Here is a 20,776-nt window from a genome sequence, read left to right as displayed (position 1 = left end):
TCTCTTGGAGCACCGTTTTTAAGTCTTTGACTTATTTTTTCAAATATAGCACAATGGTATATAAAATTACCTCTCATCTATATAGCGACCATATACTTTTCTATTTATTTTAAAAACTAAAATTAGTCCATTTTCTTTTTTGTGGTTTTTCTTTTTAATTTACTTTTAATCAAAATACAGTTAATTTACAATACTGAGCTTTTTGTGGTTTCACTAATAGTTTATTTTTTTCATTGTGATAGGTCACGATTTGCATAATTGAAAAATTTTTAGGAGATATTTGCTACAATAAGTACAAATTCCTCTCTTCATATTTTCATGCATCCATTAATTCTCCATTTGTCTCAAAAATGTAACTTAGTTTGAGATTTTCTCCTTCTTATGTGTCCTTCAGTGCTGTTTCATATTTAGAATCAGTTAATATAGTATTCTATAAGTTGTAGTACCTAATAGCAAATCCACCATAGATGTTCAAGTGTTATTTCAATGTAAACAATAAAAATATATAATTGGAAAACCATTTATTTCTGACTTAAATTTAGATACTAAAAAATTATAATGCTCCATTCTTTTTATTGTTAACTAATTTTCCAAAAATATCTTTCTCATATATAATTATTGTAGACAAGTTACATGTTTAGAAAAGTTTATAAGCATTTCTGTTTCACGTCTTTTAAAGAAAAGTATTTCCCACTCAATTTTTTGGCATTAATATTTTCATACATTTTCACTGTTGTGAAACTCATATATTTGAATAATTACCTCCTGATTAATACTTGGAGATGAGGAGTTCCCATTGTATCTCAGCAGGTTAAAAACCTGATTAGTATTTATGAGGATGTGTATTTGATCCCTGGCCTTGCTCAGTGGTTTAAGGATAGGGTGTTGCTGCAAGCTGTGGTCATGGAAGAATGAAAGAAAGGAAGAAAGAAAGAAAGAAAGAAAGAAAGAAAGAAAGAAAGAAAGAAAGAAAGAAAGAAAGAAAGAAAGGAAGGAAGGAAGGAAGGAAGGAAGGAAGGTAGGAAGGAAGGAAGGAAGGAAGGAAGGAAGAAAGAAAGAAAGAAAGAAAGAAAGAAAGAAAGAAAGAAAGAAAGAAAGAAAGAAAAAGATGGAGATGAGTAAGGGAAGCAAATGAGGTTATAATACTCATCAAGAGAGCTGGCTTTGGAGTTCCCATCACGGCTCAGTGGAAACGAACCTGATTAGCATCCATGAGGATGCAGGTTCTATCCCTGGCCTTGCTTAGTGGGTTAAGGACCCTGCATTGCTGTGGCTGTGGCATAGGCTGTCAGCTACAGCTCCTATTTGACCCTTAGCCTGGGAACCTCCACATGCTACAGGTGCAGCCCTAAAAAAAAATAAAAATAAAAATAAAAAAAAAAAAGAGAGAGAGAGAGAGAGAGCAGGCTTTGCTCTTTCTTGTTCCTAAGGCTGCTGCTATATCATATTTGGTTCTTCAGTGGGGAAGCCTGCAGAAACTCTGATTTTCTGGATATAACTCACCTTCTTCAACTAGCACTTTTCTTCTCCCTCCACCAAGCGATCAGACTTGCAGATGAACATGGTCATGTGTTCAGGCCTGTCATTCAGAGTTAAACATTTCTTTAAGCTCAGAATTAGAGCCAAGAGCAATCTCTGAAACTCAGATCAGCTAAAGAGGAAATAATATGAAGAGTTATCAAAAATGATGCACCATAAACCTGAGAAAGATAAATAAGCTCCTTGCTGAAAATGTCAACTTAAGGAGGAACAGCATAATGGACAAACAGGGCTTTAGGTAACATGTGCAACATGTACAAATATTAAAATTATATATAGTCAAAGGTAAATCTGTATTTCACCGCAATATATAATTCAAAGAGCTCAGTTTTGAAGCCAGATGGCCACACTCTAGCTTTATTATTTATCAGTTAGGTAAGCTCTGATGGGTAATTTAACCTCTCAAATGCCTTAGCTTCCTCATGTGTAAAGATACGGAGATAGTGCTATTTACTTTACATGGTGTTGCAATGATTAGCTATAATGTGAAGGTAAGTATCCAGCCCAAGGATGGCCATGTAATAAACACCCAGGAAAAAATGGTAATGATCCTTCATATTCATGACATGATGAGTGGAAGTACAAAAAAGGAAGTATCGTTTCAATTTTTTAAATTGTTACACTTTTTCCAAAATCATATGTGGACATGGTTCAAAAAGTAACATAGTACTAAGAAGTAGATGAAGAAAATATGCAGTACTCAGCCCCATTTCTCCAATCTTCATTCCCACTCTCCAGTGGCAACACATTTCTGCATTATTAGTGGCTTCCTCTAGGGTGGAATCACTTTCCCAATATTTGGTTGAATCACTGAAATATTGTTACCAATTACATAATATCAAAATACTATAACCACAATTATATTTCATTTCTTTTTTCTCATAAAATTAATGATTATTTCTTTTAAAAAACTTCTTAGTGGTCTATGTAATTATAATTGATTTCCTCTGCCTCCCCATCACCACAGTCTCCAAGAGCTTTCTTTTCTTTTTTCTGCAGCTGCCAGCGTATGCCACAGCCACAGCAATGCCAGATCTGAACTGTGTCTGTGACCTACACCACAGCTCATGGCAACGCTGGATCCTTTAATCCACTGAGTGAGGCCAGGGATCAAACGCACATCCTCATGGATACTAGTTGGGTTCCTTTCTGCTGAGCCACAACAGGAACTCCTCAAAGAGTTTTCTAATATAATCTTCTGCATATGCATTAGCATAGATAAAGCAGTCCTCTATTTTTTTTTCCTAGAAATATTCCTTCTTTGTCCTCTGCCCCCAACCCCTAATATTGCTCTCTGGGCCTACTGCACATCTCTTAGGAGTTCTTTTCCCCATCACCAAAGGCATTCCTTTGCCTCTCTCCAGTGTTACCACAAGCCCCCTTTCCTGGATCCCCCATCTTCCTCAGTCTTGCTTTATCGTCTGTTTTGATAGAACACATCATTCAGCAGCCTCCTTGGAAAGGATCCTTAGAAAATTTGTATATCTTCATTACGCTGGGGTCTCAGTGGGCCTATCAATCTGGAGACTCCTGCCTTAGAATATTCCTCAATTTACTCTTCTTTGCTTTTCCTGTTTCTTAGTTCTGAAAGTTTTATTGCTCAAATGTTGGACTTCCAATATTTTTTTCCCCCCCAATCTTTTTTCTGGAGGATTAAAAAATTTTCTAATATGTTTATTGATTTTTTAAAAATTTTGCTGTCATAGTTACATTTCTAAGAGCTCTTTTTAAAAAAAATTATTGTATAGAAGTATAGTTGATTTACAATGTTGTGTTAGTTTCTGGTGTACAGAAAAGTAATTCAGGTATACATATATATATATTTTTTCACATTCTTTCCCATTATGGTTAATTACAGGATATTGAATATAGTCTCCTGTGCTATTCAGTAGGATCTTTGTTGATTATCCATTCTACATATACTATTTTGCATCTGCTAATCCAAAACTCCCAATCCATCTCTCTCCCCCAACACTCCCTTGGCAACCACAGTCTGTTCTAAGATCTCTTATTCTCTGATTATTCCTTTTATATTAACATTTTTTTCACCTTGAAACATCTTCTCAATATGTTAATCTCTGAGTATGCAAATTAGAATTCCTTAAAAAGTTTATTCATTCTTTTCATTGCTCTGTTTCTTCCAAAGTTATTTTTTCCCACCACTTTTTACTCTGTTTTTCCATGTTAAGATTTCCCCAAAAGTCTGGGGATTCTAGGCTGCCCATATTCAAGAGTAAAACATGAGAAAACTGGAAGCAAATGTACATGGACAGGAAATATTTTAAGAATGACTTCAATGAATAAAGAAATAGTACAATACACAGAAAGAAGGGCCTCTATGTCCCAAGAAAAAGACTTGATGCTGAAGAGTTAAAAAAAAATCCTCTGAGAAAAAAATTCATTGTACACAAAATGAGGAAGAAACAGGATAGGATACCAAGTAAACGTGCTGAGGCCAACTTGGTGAAGCATTTGAAATGCAATCAATTGAAGGACTTGGTTTGATTAAGATACAGTGAAAAGGTACCATAAGAACCTAAGAATGGGGTGATGGGATCCAAGTGATAGTGAGAGAAGACATTGGAAGTGAGTTACGTACTGGCTATTTTGCTGAGGAATCTAATACTACAGTAATACTATAACATTAGTTCAAGGAAGAGAAGTCTGCAGTCTGGGCATTGTGCTGCTTCTATGGGGGTGACAATGACATATGGCATAATCTGCCTTTGGTTATGAGGACAAGGTCAACAACAAAGTGCCAATGAGTAAAATGAATATTAAAATATGATGTTCTGATTATCTCTCTTATTTCTACACCCCAATGGTCTCTGCAGGTGATGTGCAAAAAGTTACATCAGCAACAACCCCAATCCCATTCAGGTGTATCTTGAATGATTAAATAGTACATACTCACTCTAAAATGATGTTTCTTTAGCAAAGAAAATTCACATTCTCATTACGTTCAAAAGAGTTTCACATTTCAAAGTATGTTTAGAGATTATTCCCTTGTCTTATCAGTTTCATGATTATCAAGGTTAGGCAAAAACTAGACCTGAATAAAATTACATTTCTTTCCAATCACATTACTGACTTTCCCTGTGTTCCCCCCAACTCTGCAGTATATGCCCCAGTGAAATATCACAGCATGCTTCACTTTACCATAATATTGCAGCAGTATCTTGTTCTTCCATCTTATTAGACATCTCAGGTCTTATTAGTTATTTAGAGTTAACTCATTTGCATATTTTCCAAACTTCTCAGGAAAAAAAACTTTAATAACAATGATATAAAGATATTTTAAGGGACAGTTTTTGGTGCTAGCAAATGATACTGTTATTAGAAGGAAATTTCTCTCTTCTGCTTTTGGTTTTTGTTTTTTGTGTTTTGGTTTTGGTTATTGGATGTACTCGAGGAGTGTATAAGTTCGTGGACCAGGAATTGAACCCGAGAGACAGCAGGGACAACACATAAACCTTAACTGTTAAGCTACCAGGAATTCCTTTACTTTTGTTTTTAAGGAGAGAGTTGATTTTGTTTTATTTTGTTTTTCCTAAATACTCCTGTTCTCTTGCCCTGATTCCCTGAAGAGATAAAGCAAATTGTGCATTTGGGAAATCTTTGGAGCACAGGCCCCTTCTCCCTTCTCTTCCTCTTTGGCATTTTGATGCCTATCCAGCCCATTTGTTCTTGATTATTTTTGGCCATGTTATAAAGACTAAAATTATAAACAAGGCCCCTGGGGTGAAGGGAGAGACGCTACACAGCCTAGTCCTAACCAGACAGTATAGTTGATTACATTTTGGGGGCTGGCTCACACAAGCCCATTCAGCTCTCATACTGTGCTCTGTCCATCCTCTAGCCAAGCTTTTTTCAGTAAGAAAGGAGTTATTTTGGATATTATATTTCTTATTCCTTTTCTTATTTCTTTATCAGATTCACTATTCAAGAGGTGAAGGCGTTCCAGGCTTTGGGTCTCTCAAGACCTCATCAGAAGCCAATGAGTGTGGTCACTTTTTTCATCTGGAGAACTGGTATGGAGTATCTATGGTAGGATGATCTTGCCATTGCTGCCTAAGTCACGCTGGCGTCAGAGGGCAAAGTTCAGCTCCTGTGGCTAAATCTCCTGAGTAGGTCACACTGCCAAGGGTGAGCATGCAGAATGAGAAAATGAAGCACCTAAAGATGAAACCTCGAAGAACACCATCACTTAAGAAACTATTCAAGAAAGAAGGCAACTGGAAATTAATAGGCAGAATGAGAACCAGAAGAGTATGATGTCTCAGAAACCAAGGAAGGAAAGAATTTCAAAAAGTAAGGGGTAGCCAGAGACAAATATTAATTTTGAAGAATTCTCTTTGCTTAGGAAGAAAGGATATGCTCAGGAGAATGCAAATTATGGTACTTCTCTTAAACTTGAGAAATACACATATTCTTTTTACAAGCAAAAAATTATTGAGGACATCCCCCCACCACTACTGGTGTGGAGGTAAATTATTGTCTTGATGTTACTCAAATATGCAAAACAATGAAACTTGTTTTAACCTCAATTTGCGTATGATTCTTATGTAATTAAAAAATGAACACATTTATAAGTTAAAGGTAAGTGAAAATTTCAAATAAACAGTCATCAAATTAAATCAATTTACTATTGTGGATGATTCCCAACCCTTCCAATGACCCTCCCCTCACTCTGCCCCAGACCAAAGCCAAATCACTGATTTCAAGTGAATATGGTACAACTTGCCACTAGGCAGATAGTCTGGGTTTGGATCCATGAACACCACTGTGTTCTTCAGGTAACAAGTTTTTCCCACCACTTTTCTCTGATTGAAAGACAGCAAAACATTTATTCACTGTGTCCTAAAGTTATTTGGCTTTCATATGGTACAACCTTGTCATTCACCTATTAAGTTGGCATCTGTTCCCTTGTCATTAGTCAGTGTCATTCAAAATAACACTTTGTTACCATCTAGATCAATCTTGGGCAGTGAAATAAGGTGGCATGACTTAGACTTCAGGTGTTTTATACTTATATTAGGGCCTTTTTAAAAAAACTTGTTTAATATAATGATTTTTTTTCCATTATAGCTGGCTTACAGTGTTCTGTCAATTTTCTACTGTTCAGCATGGTGTCCCAGTTACAAATACATGTATACATTCTTTTTCTCACATTATCATGCTCCATCATGTGACTGACATAGTTCCCAGTGAAGAAAGATTTTCTTGAAATGCAATGTTCAGCTGTGGAAACACTGATTAGGCTCTCCTTCCCCATATCTACTTACCCTACTCAGGGCTCAGAGGACAGTTGCAATGAAATGATGAAGTTCAAAGATAATTTACTGGACCATGTTCCCTGGAGCTGGAACTGTCATTGCAGAAGCAAGGGGATAAAAATTAGAGCCAAAGTAGAGGGGCTCTCTTGGACTACATTTCCTTCCATCAGTGTATGAAAGGGAGGCCTTTCTTGGTCTGCTGCTGCCTGGTCAAAGCCTACCAACCATTCTCCTTTGCTTTCTGTCTCTCCTCTCTGACTCTTCTCTTGACTCTTTGGAATCTTTTACCCAGAGGTCTTAAGCTTGGGAGCTGCTCAATTTCCAGCAAGATACACACACTTCATCAAGGGAAGGAATCGTATCTCAGTAAAGAATGCTTTCTGCTGCAGTGATATAAACACCCAATAGTGGTTTAATCCCCAAACAGTCTAGTTTCTCAAATAACCCAGAAGCCTGGAGATAAAGAGTTGCAAGATGTGGTTCGGCTGCTCAATAATGCCATTCAAGCTCCATCCTCTGGCTCACCTATTCTTAGGATGTCTGCTTTTTATCTCTCTGTTCTTTGCTTCCCAGTTGCAAGCTTCGGAAATCATGTCCACGTTTAAGGCAGGAACAAAGGGAAGAGGCTAGTGCCAATCATGTTGCTGTTTTATTTTGCTTTAATAGAGAAAAACTTTCTAAGAACCACCCCCAGCTCTTCCACATTCTCGTGTAAACTAGACTGGGATAACTGGTATTCAGATTTTTTTAGTCCCTAATAATGCAGGTACACAAGGAAGATTGGTAATGGGTGTTGCTTTAGGCCAACCAATGTGTCTGCCACAGGTGGTGACAAAGTTTGCTGGATCATAGCTATTTGCAGCTTCCATCTCAAAGGACAGGCTTACAAGCTGTGCAGAAGAATATGTGACTTTAATAATAGATGCTTGGAAATGTCCATCAACAGAGGAGTGGATCAAGAAGATGTGGTATGTATATACAATGGAATATTACTCATCCATTAAAAGGAACTAAATGATGGCATTTTTAGCAAACTGGATGGACCTAGAAATTATCATGCTAAGTGAAGTCAGTCAGACAATGAGACACCAACATCAGATGCTATCACTTACATGTGGAATCTGAAAAAAGGACACAATGAACCTCTTTGCAGAACAGATACTGACTCACAGACTTTGAAAAACTTATGGCTTCCAAAGGAGAGAGGTTGGAGGGTGGGGGGATGCACTGGAAGTGTGGGATGGAAATACTATAAAACTGGATTGTGATGATCACTGCACAACTATAAATGTAATAAATTCAGTAATAAAAAAAACCAAAAAACACTTCCTACTTCATAGAATTATGAGAATCAAAAGGAATAAAGTGCTTAGAAACAAACAAACAAATAATAGATGCTTGGAGATGAGCCATATGAGTATTCAAGGTTATCTGTAAAATTGTGATTAACTTGTTTGGGAGTCTTGAGGTCATTGAAAAGTTGGAATGTAAAGTCTGAAAGTATTTCAGAATGGAATCATTAGGCCAAATCGTGGGATTGCTATTATTATTATTATTATTATTACTGTTATTATTATTTTGTCTTTTACAGCTGCAACCATGGCATATGAAGGTTCCCAGGTTAGGGGTTTAATTGGAGCTGTAGCCAATGGCCTACGGACAGCAACAGCAATAGCAACTCGGGACCCAAACTGCGTCTGCCAACTACACCACAGCTCACGGCAGGGCCAGATTCTTTAACCCACTGATCGAGGTCAGGGATAGAACCATTGTCCTCATGGATACTAGTTGGGTTCATTACCGCTGAGCCACAACAGGAACTCTGCCATTAGTTTTGTAAACTATGCTAAAAAGTACCACAAATTAGGGGTAAATCAGAAATTAGCAAAGAACAAAAGAAAAACTCTAAGAATTTTGTAAAAGTTTCCAAAATAAACAAAAGGACATTGAAATATATGTGTGCATGTAATTTCAGAGACTATTAGGATGAGTCAAATTATTTGAAGTCAAAGAGCAGAAACATAAATGGTGATAAATATACAAATTCAGAAATGATTGTTTAGAAGTAGAGTCTCATTTTGTGATTAGGTCTTTTATGATACATATTCCACGAAAGTTTGGAGAGACCACTCTGAAGAAAACAATATAACTGTCTTATAATTAAACATATTTATAAAATGAATTTAAACCTCATTTTTTAATTAAGTCAAATTTATTGTTAAATAACTCTTGGGTCATGGAAACCTATCCACATTTTCTAAGACAAGAACAGCTGTTAATACTCTGATTTTACATAATCCATGTGATTACATACTTCCATTGATAAGAAAATACGCTGCTCATCATTTTGAGAGTACACAATTTTTATAAAAATGTCTTAATTTCATTTACTCATCAAGTATCTAATAATCCCTCCCATGTTCCAGGCAAGCCAAGGCATAGGCAATGGGAGATTCAATGGCGAACATGAAGCCTGGCCTTCTAGGCTGGTAGGGGAAGAAAGACAATTAAATAAGCAATTACAATAAGGTACAATAAACAGATGGGGGAAATACCTAATGGTAGGGTGACATACAGTACACAACTCAGGGGGGTGCAGGAGGGCAGGGGTTAGAGGAAATCAGAAAGGGCTCCTTGGGAGAAATGATGTCTCAGGTGAGACCTAAAGGATAAATAGGAACTAGTTAAATATAGGTGCTAGGATAGAGATGGGGTGGACGCAAAAGAGCTTTTTCCATTTGCTATAGGAACAAGTTGAAGAGTGAAAAAAACCAGAGACAGCAGGGCAGGTTGAAAGCAGCTAAGGAGACAAAGCACTAAGCCTGGAGTCTGGAGATGGGTTCTAGCTCTAGCTCTGTTACTTGCAAGACTTAGAGAGAGACATTGGGAAAAGCATTTACAGCAAGAAATCTCCTGGCAAGAGGTATTTTTCCATTGACGCAGTGACTACTCTTTCCTCTCTTGTGAACAGCAGCCATTGTCAGCCCTTATTTCTCTAGATTATGTGTCCCAGTATTCTGGTATTTTGTAGCCAGAATTAAGTTAAAACAATAACAACAAAACCCTACTGGTTAGTGTGTTAAGTGGTACCTCAGGGCTCTACAATCTAAATGTGGCTTTCTTTCTACACTTAGTACTGTGTTTTCTATTTTTAGGAAGTTAAATCAAATAAGCGTCTCTCCATCCCTTAATCCTAAACTCTTAATATTAGCCACTCACCTATGGCTAATGTAACAAGCAGCAGGAAATTTAAAACACACAAACACTATCTTCTGAAATAATTTCCCTTGGTTCAAAACTTACCTCTCCTTGTTTTCTCTTGCCTTTCAAGTAATTAACTCTTCTCTTTTTAGTTTGAACTGTGCAGTGTAAGATTTCTCTGTAGCCATTCCAAGTGGAAGGTAATAAAAAAAATTATTTATACTGCATGTACTTGAAAGTGTCATTCAGCTTCCCGACATGCCATGCCAGCAGTATTTTGTTTTAGTTGGAAATTAGGTGAACAGTAGTGGGGCCAACTCAGTGAATCATAAAACCTGCTAATTAGGGCTGGAAAATGGTTTTCGGCTATGCCCTCACTCCTGTTTAAGGTCTTGATAAATTCTGACCACACTGTTTGGACTGTAAAGAGAGGGAAAGTTATGCCCCTGTTAACACTTGACGTAAATATGCTCATTAGAAAAAGTAAGGCTTCCAACATTTAAATCCTTCTTTTATTTTCTTATTACATCCAAAAATTCAAATGCAGGTTATATATTTGTTAATAGATATAAAGATCTCAAAACCATTCACTACGTCAGACTCTTTTTAAGTTCCATTTTCTGAATTTGTTCTATTTTGATTAATAAAAATCCAAACTAACATTGATTTTTCTTGAAAACTGCATTTTCTTTAGCGGCTTAGTAAATAACAAAGGGAAAATATTTTAAAGAATAGGTAGGCTTCCAGGAGTGACAGTTGGTGTTTCAGCACCTGCTTTTCCACCTGGGAGTAAGAGATTAAAGGTGGTTAAATCTCTATTGTTTGCTTAATGGACCAGATTTCATACATAATTCTCCCTTGCTGACTTCTACTTTTTCCATAAGGCAAAGCCTGCAAGAACTTTTCCATTGCAAATGAGATAGAACTGAAAAATTTGGTCACAACTTTGCTGCCTGAGAAAAACAGTGTTGCTATTCTTTGAGGAGTGATAGAAAAATGCATCTTCCCAGAATTATAAAAGGATTATTATTTGTCCAGTGTTTTAAGAGAAACAAAAGGATTTATCTCTTAGGCATTTTGCATTCATCCTCTCAATACTTTTAGGTGTCATCTAGTCCCTGTGAGAATGTAACGGTTTCCATAATTAGATTGTTTTCTTCTTTTTGTGAGAGAATAAATAAATGTTTTTGTTTGTTCATTTGTTTTTATACTTTCGTTTAAGGTATCAGAAAAATTCAAGTGTGACCAAAAATGCTTTTAAAATGCCTAAATTAGGTTTTTCTTAACAGAGGGAACATTCCACTATATTCCCTAGGATTTAGCAAATAGAATCTGGTAGTAGAAGTCAAAATACCTTAAACTGATAGTGATTTATTCCATTAAACATGCTTTTATATCCATATATCATCTCATCTACAGCCTTGTTAGACACAAGTAAAAAATTCTGGAGCTCCCATTGTGGCTCAGTGGAAATGAATCTGACTAGTATCCATGAGGACGCAGGTTTGATCCCTGGCCTCGATCAGTGGGTTAAGGATCCAGTATAGCCATCAGCTATGGCCAGCAGCTACAGCTCTGATTCCACCTCTAGCCTGGGAACCTCTGTATGCTGGGTGCAGCTCCTAAAAAAAAAAGAAAAGAATAAGGTAAAAAATTCCTAACTCTGTCTTTTCCCACTATCTCAACTATCATTTCTACTAGGATCATTGCTCGTGTTTATCCTTTACTTTTTAATTAGGTGTGAAAAAGCAAAGCTCTTCCTCTTAGAGAGTGTTGATTATTCAACTTCGATCTTATGATTCTCTGACTTTTATTCCTTCACCTGAGCTTTAAATGTAGATGTTCCTTAAGGTTCAGGTTTTTGTTCCTCTTTCTTTTATTATTTTTCTAAAAATTTTAATTAATTAATTTTAACCAAGCATGCTCTTCCTTGGAGTTCTTCCTTGCAAAGTTTCCTTCAATTGTTACTTTCACAAGATGACTTCTATTTCTTTCCTTCTTCTTCTTCTTCTTTTTTTTTTTTTTTTTTTTTGGCTTTTTTAGGGCTGCACCCATGGCATATGGAAGTTCCCAGGCTAGGGGTCAAATCAGCTACAGCTACCAGCCTATGCCACAGCCAGAGCAACACAGGATCTGAGCTATGTCTGTGACCTACGCCACAGCTCATGACAACGCCGGATCCCTGACCTGCTGAGCAAGGCCAGGGGTCAAACCCACATCCTCATGGATCCTAGTCAGATTCTTTTCTGCTATGCCACAATGGGAACTTCCAAGATGACTTTTAAATGTATGTTTCCAGAACTGACCTCTCTCCTGAGAACCTGACTTTTTCAACTCTTTGCTAGACACATTTCTAGATAGATTTCATTGAGGAAGCCATAGCTTAGTGTATCTCAACATTAAAAGAAGACTACGCTTCTTTCTACGTTTGAGTTGATGTTTGTTTGCATATGTTGCAAAGACAAATCAAATAAATTTTGATTTTCCATTATTTTTATAAATTGATTTTTTCATGCACTAAACTTGGCTCTCAATTTTTAGGTCCTATGGATACAAAAACTGAAGATAGTTTAACACGATTTTCAGCATTCCATATCATCTTGAATTTCAAAAGCTTAAACATAGAAACTGTGCTCCTCTGAAATGGAAATCAGTTTTCTTAATTAGTTTGGTATTATTCTTTAAAATCACTCCTGACTATGACTTCGTAAGTCCAAATGAGTTCCCAGTAGATTCATAAAGGCTGGTGACAGTGGGGTTAAGTTGGTCTTTCAACATAAGGGTGTATTCACAAGTCAAAGGCCATTCATGTTTCTCAAAGAGGCTATTAGACAAAGAAGTCTAAATTAGGAAAAGATCCTAAGAAATTTGGTAAATTTTAGGTGGATTCAGGGAGTCCTGTCATTTTACTGGGAATTTAGAGGTAAAGCCTGTAGAACTGGAGGAAACTTCCAAGTTGTCATTTTCCTTCCTAGCCTTACAAAATTCTAGGAGGATAATCAATCTAGCCTCCTAAGGCCGGGAAGCCAGACTCCGGAGGATAGTGAAATCCCTTTATTGGGCGCTTCCACTCAATCCATCGACCTGAGCTCCTGGGCAAGTTATGAGGTAGAGGCAAGAAAAGGGGTGTCACCTATGCCTTTAAATGAGTAGTCGAGTTAAAAATATGAAATACATATTTTGTTTGTTCTTTAATTGGGAAGCAAACGTAGGTAAAATCACACGGTGGGAGAGGTTAACCCAACTGAAACAAAATTACCGCAGTCACTCTTTTTTTTTTTAATTTAATGATTTTTATTTTTTCCATTATAGTTGGTTTACTACTAAACTCACCCTTAACATTCCTTCACCCGGCGACTCCGGGTCCAAATCGCGCGCCCTGAGGGGGCGGGGGCCGGAAGGGCGAGGCCGGGTGCGGAGCGGGTGGGGCGGGGGGCGTGTCCTCGAGGAGGCGGAGACAAGATGGCGGCCCTCAGAGCTTGGAGGACCTAAGAGGCGGTGGCCGGGGCCACGCCCCGGGCGGGAGGGCCGCTCTGTGCGCGCCCGCTCTATGATGCTTGCGCGCGTCCCCCGCGCGCCGCGCTGCGGGCGGGGCGGGTCTCCGGGATTCCAAGGGCTCGGTTACGGAAGAAGCGCAGCGCCGGCTGGGGAGGGGGCTGGATGCGCGCGCACCCGGGGGAGGCCGCTGCTGCCCGGAGCAGGAGGAGGGGGAGAGCGCGGCGGGCGGCAGCGGCGCTGGCGGCGACTCCGCCATAGAGCAGGGGGGTCAGGGCTGCGCGCTCGCCCCGTCCCCGGTGAGCGGCGTGCGCAGGGAAGGCGCTCGGGGCGGCGGCCGTGGCCGGGGGCGGTGGAAGCAGGCGGGCCGGGGCGGCGGCGTCTGTGGCCGTGGCCGGGGCCGGGGCCGTGGCCGGGGACGGGGACGGGGCCGGGGCCGGGGCCGCGGCCGTCCCCCGAGTGGCGGCAGCGGCCTTGGCGGCGACGGCGGCGGCGGCGGCTGCGGCAGCAGCGGTGGCGGCGGCGCCCCCCGGCGGGAGCCGGTCCCTTTCCCGTCGGGGAGCGCGGGGCCGGGGCCCAGGGGACCCCGGGCCACGGAGAGCGGGAAGAGGATGGACTGCCCGGCCCTCCCCCCCGGATGGAAGAAGGAGGAAGTGATCCGAAAATCTGGGCTCAGTGCCGGCAAGAGCGATGTCTACTACTTCAGGTACCGCCTTGGAGGCGGGGAGGGGGCGGCGGGGTCAGACCGAGGTCAAGGGTCAAGAGCTGACCTGGGTAGGGGATGTCCAGATGGGAGCAGGGGCCCAAGGGGAATGGCAGAGACAGGCCGGCCTGGTAGTGGAAGGTACCTGAGCCCTCGGGTGAGAGTTGACCCCAGTGCAGTGACAGTCACAGTGTCTGAATGGTGAGAGCCCATAGGAGGGCGTCTTACATTGAAGGTGTTGCAGAAAATGATTTGCGAAAAAAGGGTTACTCTGGCGGGGATGACTGGGCTAGTGAAGGGTTAAAAGAAGGTGTATTCATCGAAACTATAAAACCAGTCACTGTTGGCTCTTGTCCCAGCCTGTCCCAGATTCATCATCACAAGAGTGTTTAATCATGCACATGTGGAAGAATTAGCTATCTACAGTAACAAGGTTTCAATTACTTTGTGGGATCCAGGAAAGTTTCATATAAAGTAGCCGTTTGGAATGTAGATTCTTGAAACTTTCTTGGTGCTGCAGAATTCACTCCATTTTGAAAACAAACACTGTATTGAGTTGTTAGATTCCCAGACCAAAATTTGTCCCTCAGGGAACATTTGGCAATGTCTGGGGACATTTTTGATTATCACACCTTGCAAGGGGGTGCTACTGGCATCTAGTGGGTAGAGGCTGGGGATGCTGCTCAACCTTTTATAATACACAGGACAGCTCTCACAACAAAGAGTTGTCTGGTCCAAAATGTCACAAGCGCTGGATTGAGAAATCTTGGTCTGAATGATAAAAGGTTTTCAGCCTGATGGTGAATCCTGTGGTCAGCTGTCCATATCATTAATTTTGATGTCCTGGTAAGCTCAGAAAAGAGTCTGTCGCTGTTGATACCAGAGGAAATTTTTTTTTTTTTTTGGTGTGTGTCTTTTTTTAGGGCCGAACCTGAGGCATTTAGAGGTTCCCAGGCTAGGGGTCGAATTGGAGCTACAGCTGTCAGCCTACGCCACAGCCACAGCAGCGCCACATCCCAGCGGCATCTGCGACCTACGCCCGCAGTTTACAGCCACGGCAGATCGGATCCTTAATCCACTGAGCTAGGCCAGGGATTGAGCCCACATCCTCACGGATGCTAGTTGGGTTTGTTAACCGCTGAGCCACAGCAGGAACTCCCAGAGAATTTTTTATCGGCAGATTTACTAACATTTCTTATAAACTATATCATTTGTAGAAGAAAATATAAACATGTTATGGTCCGTGCTTGGAGGGCCATGTTTGTGGGCTGATTGAATCATTTTTAGGACATGTATGGTAGTTATCATTTGTCATTTAGCTGTTGGAATATATTATGAAGGATTTCCTTTTTTCCAACATCAAGTAGGTTTAATACATTATCCCTGGGAGAAAGTACATGCATGTACACACACACACACACACACACACGCACGCACTACATTGTTTATTAGTTGAGAATAATCTTAGATTTAAGAAGTTAAATATACATGTATATGTGAATATATGTACATATATACATACAAGATCTGATCATTACTGGTATAACATGTAACTATGAATATATTCCTATTCCCGATGATTGCTAAAATATATGGATGAGTAGTTTCAGTACAGGTATTTCACCTCTTCAAGTGAAAAAAATAAAATGAAGGTGGTGTTGCATTAGAATTATTTGTCACTTAATCTGAGATCACTCATTTTGAAATCTTAAATGATAAATAGAAAGCTTATTTTAAACATACAGAGGTGATAATCTTGTTTTGTACTTCCGCATCATTAAATATTAGATTTACTTCAGGAGTACTAAGAAAGTTATTGTGGAACAAACCGTTACTACTCTCTAGTTCACTTGTTTCATGCAGCGTTTTTCACAATTGCTCCTTTTTGGATAGTGTTTCATTAGTAGCTCCTTCTGTTTACTTTCTAAGCAAGTAGTAGGCATACTCTCGAACTCTGTATTGATGTAGTCAACATTTGTCAAGACCATTCTGTGTCTGGGATTGAACTCCTTGAGGAATAGGTGACTGGTCTATTCTTAGCAGGGTGTCTTCAACTTTGAATTTCACTCCCTATGGTATTTCTCCTGGGACATTGGTTTGTTTGGTTTGGGGATGATGTGTTTCTTCAGATGAACTTTTGGTTGTTTCAGAGTTTTTTCGTTGTTGTTTTTCTTGAAGTGGCTGGAACAGTTATTTCAAAAAGGCAGATTGCTATCTATAATTTTCATCCTGATATGTGGTCGCCTTTTTTTTTTTTTTAAATGTGTTGTAAATTTTGATGTTAACTTTTTTTTATACGGAGTCAATGGGTATCTTATGGTAGAAAAGCTGATACAATCAATCTAAAACAAACTTTCACATTCATCCTAAGAGGAATCACAAACCGGTTTAGTGATAATTACTCCCTAAAGTCTGATGGTTAGAATGCAGCGTAATTTGCTTTTTACTTGCTCAGGCCAAATGAAAAGACATATTGAGAAAATTTGTGCCACATGTGCTTAGTTCAGGGCTGCAGGGAGTGTTGTCTATTATTTGTTGTCTATCTATATCCAGTCTTGATTTCTTTCTGAGAGGTTACATTCTGAGTCAGGAGGACACATACGGGGTGATGTGATACTTGTGATACAGTAGTTACCCTGACTTTGACTTCTGCTTTCAGCGATGAATGATGGAGGTCACCCTCTCATATTAAAGGTGAACACACTATTTTTCAATCCACAGTGTCATTGCTTTGCATGTTAGCATCTGCATATAAATGCCACCCATTAAAACCAGTAGCTCACAAAATACTAGCTTTATCTGTTAACAGGTGGGTTCAGAGGTAACTTTGCTGTTAGTAACATGAACACCTGCACCCAGTTGTTCACACAGATTCTAATAATGCAAACTCCTGATTTAGCTTGCCCCTGGGGAGATTAACCAAATCTGTGCGTGTTAACGGAGGGTGTGTTTTACACTTAGTGATTGGACTTAAATTAAGCTCATGGAGAAGGCCTCAAATTTTGGTAGAATGTCTTTTTTGCCATTTCCTAAGATTGCCAAGTTCTAATAGGAAGGCGTGCTTCTGGTTGCCAGTTAAGCAATATAATTATGCCTCTGTCAGGATTACCGATAGTATTGTGGCAGCTTGTATATTATTCATGCAAAGTTTGTTTTTAAAAAGAGTGTGGTTTGATAAAGTGTGGGATCCATTGGTATAGTTTGTGAAAAAATTCTTTGCCATCCTGTGAACCCATTATTGAACAGTACTTTTCTTACTGGTCTACTTGACCCCTGTCATGTCTAATTTTTGGTTCCCTGGACTTGTAGATTGATGAGAGTCATGGTAGACCATTACAGCTTCTCCCATAAAATAACATCTAGTTGGGGTATTGGAAACATAACAGTAATCATTTTGGATTCTTTGTCAAATTATGATGCATTTGCATTTGATCACTTCTCTGAAAAAAATATAAAAATGAAACCAGACAACAATTAATCATTAGGGAGCAGGTGCAGGCTGAGAGACTAAAGAGATTTCACCTTGATCTGGGAAGAAGAGGACTCACGAGGCAATGTAATTGAGGGCTTTAAACCATGAGGGAGATGATAAAAGCAGGAGTCCCAGGGAAGGCAGCACTTAGCAGTGGGGGCAACCTTGAGTAAGTCTTAACACTTCCCAGTGCTGTGGATTTTCCATTTGTGGAGAAATGGGTATGATGGTACCTGTGCCTCATAGTGTTACAAGGATTCAACTTTAGAACACCGAAGTAAATGCATCAGTGTCTTAAAGCTTTGGATATGTTTAAGACTAATTAAGGAAAGTAGTTCATTAAATAACTCAGGTTGTATAAAAAGTGTGTACGCATACCCCATTTGTTGTTAAAGGCTGGTATGGTCTTTGAGAGCATGAATTCTGAATCACTGAGGATGCCAAAGTTCACCTAGTCTCTCTCTCTTTTTTTTTTTTTTTTTTTTTTTTGGTATTAAAAAAATAGACTCTCCCATGTAGTTTTGGGAAAAACTAGCTCAGTGCACCAAGAGTTACAGTCCTTAAATTAAAGTCTCTTTGGCATTTGGCAAGATCTGTACAGTATCTTTCTCTCTATATATATTTTTTTTCTGGCTCTCACCATGTATTTAAACGTGGTATCTCCTGTATTACTCACATGTTTATCTCCTTAGAACCTGTGGCTTTCTCACAGAGTTGTCTTCCTCCTCCCAGATACAATGCTGAACACACAGATACCAAATAAGTGTTTACCAATTGATATGGCACCTACAATTTTGTAAAACAAGAGAGTTCCCACTGTGGCTCAGTGGAATCGAATCTGACCAGCATCCTTGAGCACACAGATTCAATCCTTGGCCTTGCTCAGTGGATTAGGGATACGGTGTTGCTGTGAGATGTGGTGTAGGTAGCAGATGCAGCTCAGATCCCATGTTGCTGTTGCTGTGGTGTAGGCCAGCAGCTGCAGCTCTGGTTCAACCTCTAGCCTGGGAACCTCCATATGCTTCAGGTGTGGCCTTAAAAAGACAAAAAAAAAAAAATGTGTAAAACAAGGCTTATAACTTCCTAGCCTTTGCTTTATATTACCTGTGATATTATGGTGTACAGTTATCTCCATTTTACAGGTAGGGAGTTAGGACAGGGAAGTTAAGTGATATGTTTGAGGTTATACTTCTACTAAGTGCAGAGTTAGAATCCTGATGCTGGTGGTTTAACCCACCATTCTTAACTACTCTGCTGCCTCAGATAGAGATCCCTACTTGTATTCTCAAATATTGCAATATCTCATGCCTAATCTACTTTATTGAGCTTGGGGTACCTCTAGAATGGTGTGATTATTTACTGTTATGCTGCATTCTGAAGTTGACAGAGGGTAAATTTTAAGCCCTATTTTGTAGTGAAGCCATTGTACCAAAAGATGATCTTCCAGTTCGATGTAATACTGAAGGGGGAAAAATGGAAAAATTGTGGTAAATTAGCATAATTAAAGCAGTCTTATTCTTTAATAGAAGTGATCATTTTGTTTAGAAATGTTTCTTTCTCTTGTTTATCCTAGGATTGACCTCTTCTTTCTCAGATCTTCAGATACGCAATGCATTCCCCAAGGAACAAGCTTATATAGGCCTTCTTCACTTTAAAAGCTTTAAAAAATCAAAGCATTTTGATTTTAGAAGAAATCAAATGCAGATTAAATACCGCTTATGAAATAGTTTTGTAAGGTTCCTGCAAAAAGTCTATGTTTCTTTCAGAGTTGAGATACAGTTGAAATGTACCCATCAGACCAGTTTAAAAAAAAAAAAAAGAAAATCCCTTTAGGTGGAGAAAGGAACAAAATGCAATATTTATTAAATGCTTATTGCATCATTGAAAGTTTGAATTGCTTTTAGTCTCTTTTCTTGATAATGCCTGTTTGAAGCCAGGATCCAGAAATAAAAGACATAGGTGTGGTGGAAATTGTGCTCTGGTAATTATTAATTGTACCATCACATCTTTTTGTGATGTGCTGGAGGGATTTTTGTTAGGGTGCGACCTTGCCATCTGTCCTATCTCTGATTTTTAGAGTGTGGCATGCAAAGTCTCAGCTGCCAGACACCCACAATACCTGTAGTAGAAGAAATGTGTAGCTCAAAAGGAACCGATACATGTACATTCTAAAAATAATCTCCAGAGCTCCCCTTGTGGCTCTTTGGGTTAAGAACCTAACATAGTGTCTGTGAGGCTGCGGGTTTGATCCCTGGCCTCTTTCAGTGGGTTAAGGAGCCAGCATTGCCGCAAGCTATGGTGTAGGTTGCAGATGTGGCTCAGATCTGGTGTTGCTGTAGCTGTGGCATAAGCCACAGCTGCATCTCCTGTTTGACTCCTAGCCCGGGAACTTCCAAATGCTGCAGGTGCGGCCATAAAAACAAAACAAAACAAAACAAAAAAAACCTAAAAATAATCTCCAACAGAAATTGATATATGATTTTTTAATTGCTTTTAAAATTTTATTTGTGAGATATAGAATCACAATTTAATTTTTCATAATGTAGTTTAAATTAGTGGAACCAAGCAGGCGATGATTTTATTTTGTATTTGTTTAAAAGCTTTAGCCTGTGTTTGAGATTTTTCAGACCTGCATGATGGATTAGATATAAATCATCAACTCTTATTTCGTGGATTTACTGTTTGACTTGACAATAATACCCTTTGCAGTTCTTGTCTGTTGATCTTTTATTACTATTTGCATTTCCACTAAAAAATAACTAGGCAAATTGAAAAATGAGGTTTTACTTAATTCTATCAGGAATTCTAAAAACTAAAACTTCTCAAGGAAGGAGAACAGAAGTATGAAGTAGAGTGAAATTTGAATAATGTTTGTTACGATTTTGCCTTTTTTATTATAGTATAAATTCAAACTCATTTGTATGGGAACTTGGTTACATAAGCAGTATATAAATATGAATAATAGTAAATATGTTTAAAATTAGATCTTTAAATTGAACACTTAGCATTTGTCAGGAACAATTATGAATGATTTACAAATGTGAGGGAGAAAAACATCCTCTTGATGATTTTTTTCTATTTATAATGATT

At 39.0% G+C, this 20,776-nt stretch overlaps 1 protein-coding gene across 1 annotated transcript in view; it reads left to right on the top strand.

The window, feature by feature from the left end:
* Positions 1-20,776, top strand: part of MBD2 (methyl-CpG binding domain protein 2) — an 85,296-nt gene that overhangs the window by 2,488 nt on the left and 62,032 nt on the right. Inside the window, exons 2-5 of the mRNA XM_013992857.2 lie at positions 5,473-5,570; positions 7,389-7,526; positions 13,329-13,517; positions 13,573-14,217. Coding sequence (XP_013848311.2) covers positions 5,473-5,570; positions 7,389-7,526; positions 13,329-13,517; positions 13,573-14,217 — 1,070 coding nt within the window. The remainder of the gene's footprint in view (positions 1-5,472; positions 5,571-7,388; positions 7,527-13,328; positions 13,518-13,572; positions 14,218-20,776) is intronic.

This window comes from Sus scrofa, chromosome 1 (genome assembly GCF_000003025.6).
Source record: "Sus scrofa isolate TJ Tabasco breed Duroc chromosome 1, Sscrofa11.1, whole genome shotgun sequence".
In the NCBI taxonomy this organism is placed as follows: domain Eukaryota; kingdom Metazoa; phylum Chordata; class Mammalia; order Artiodactyla; family Suidae; genus Sus; species Sus scrofa.
This window is presented reverse-complemented; position numbering and strand designations above follow the sequence as displayed.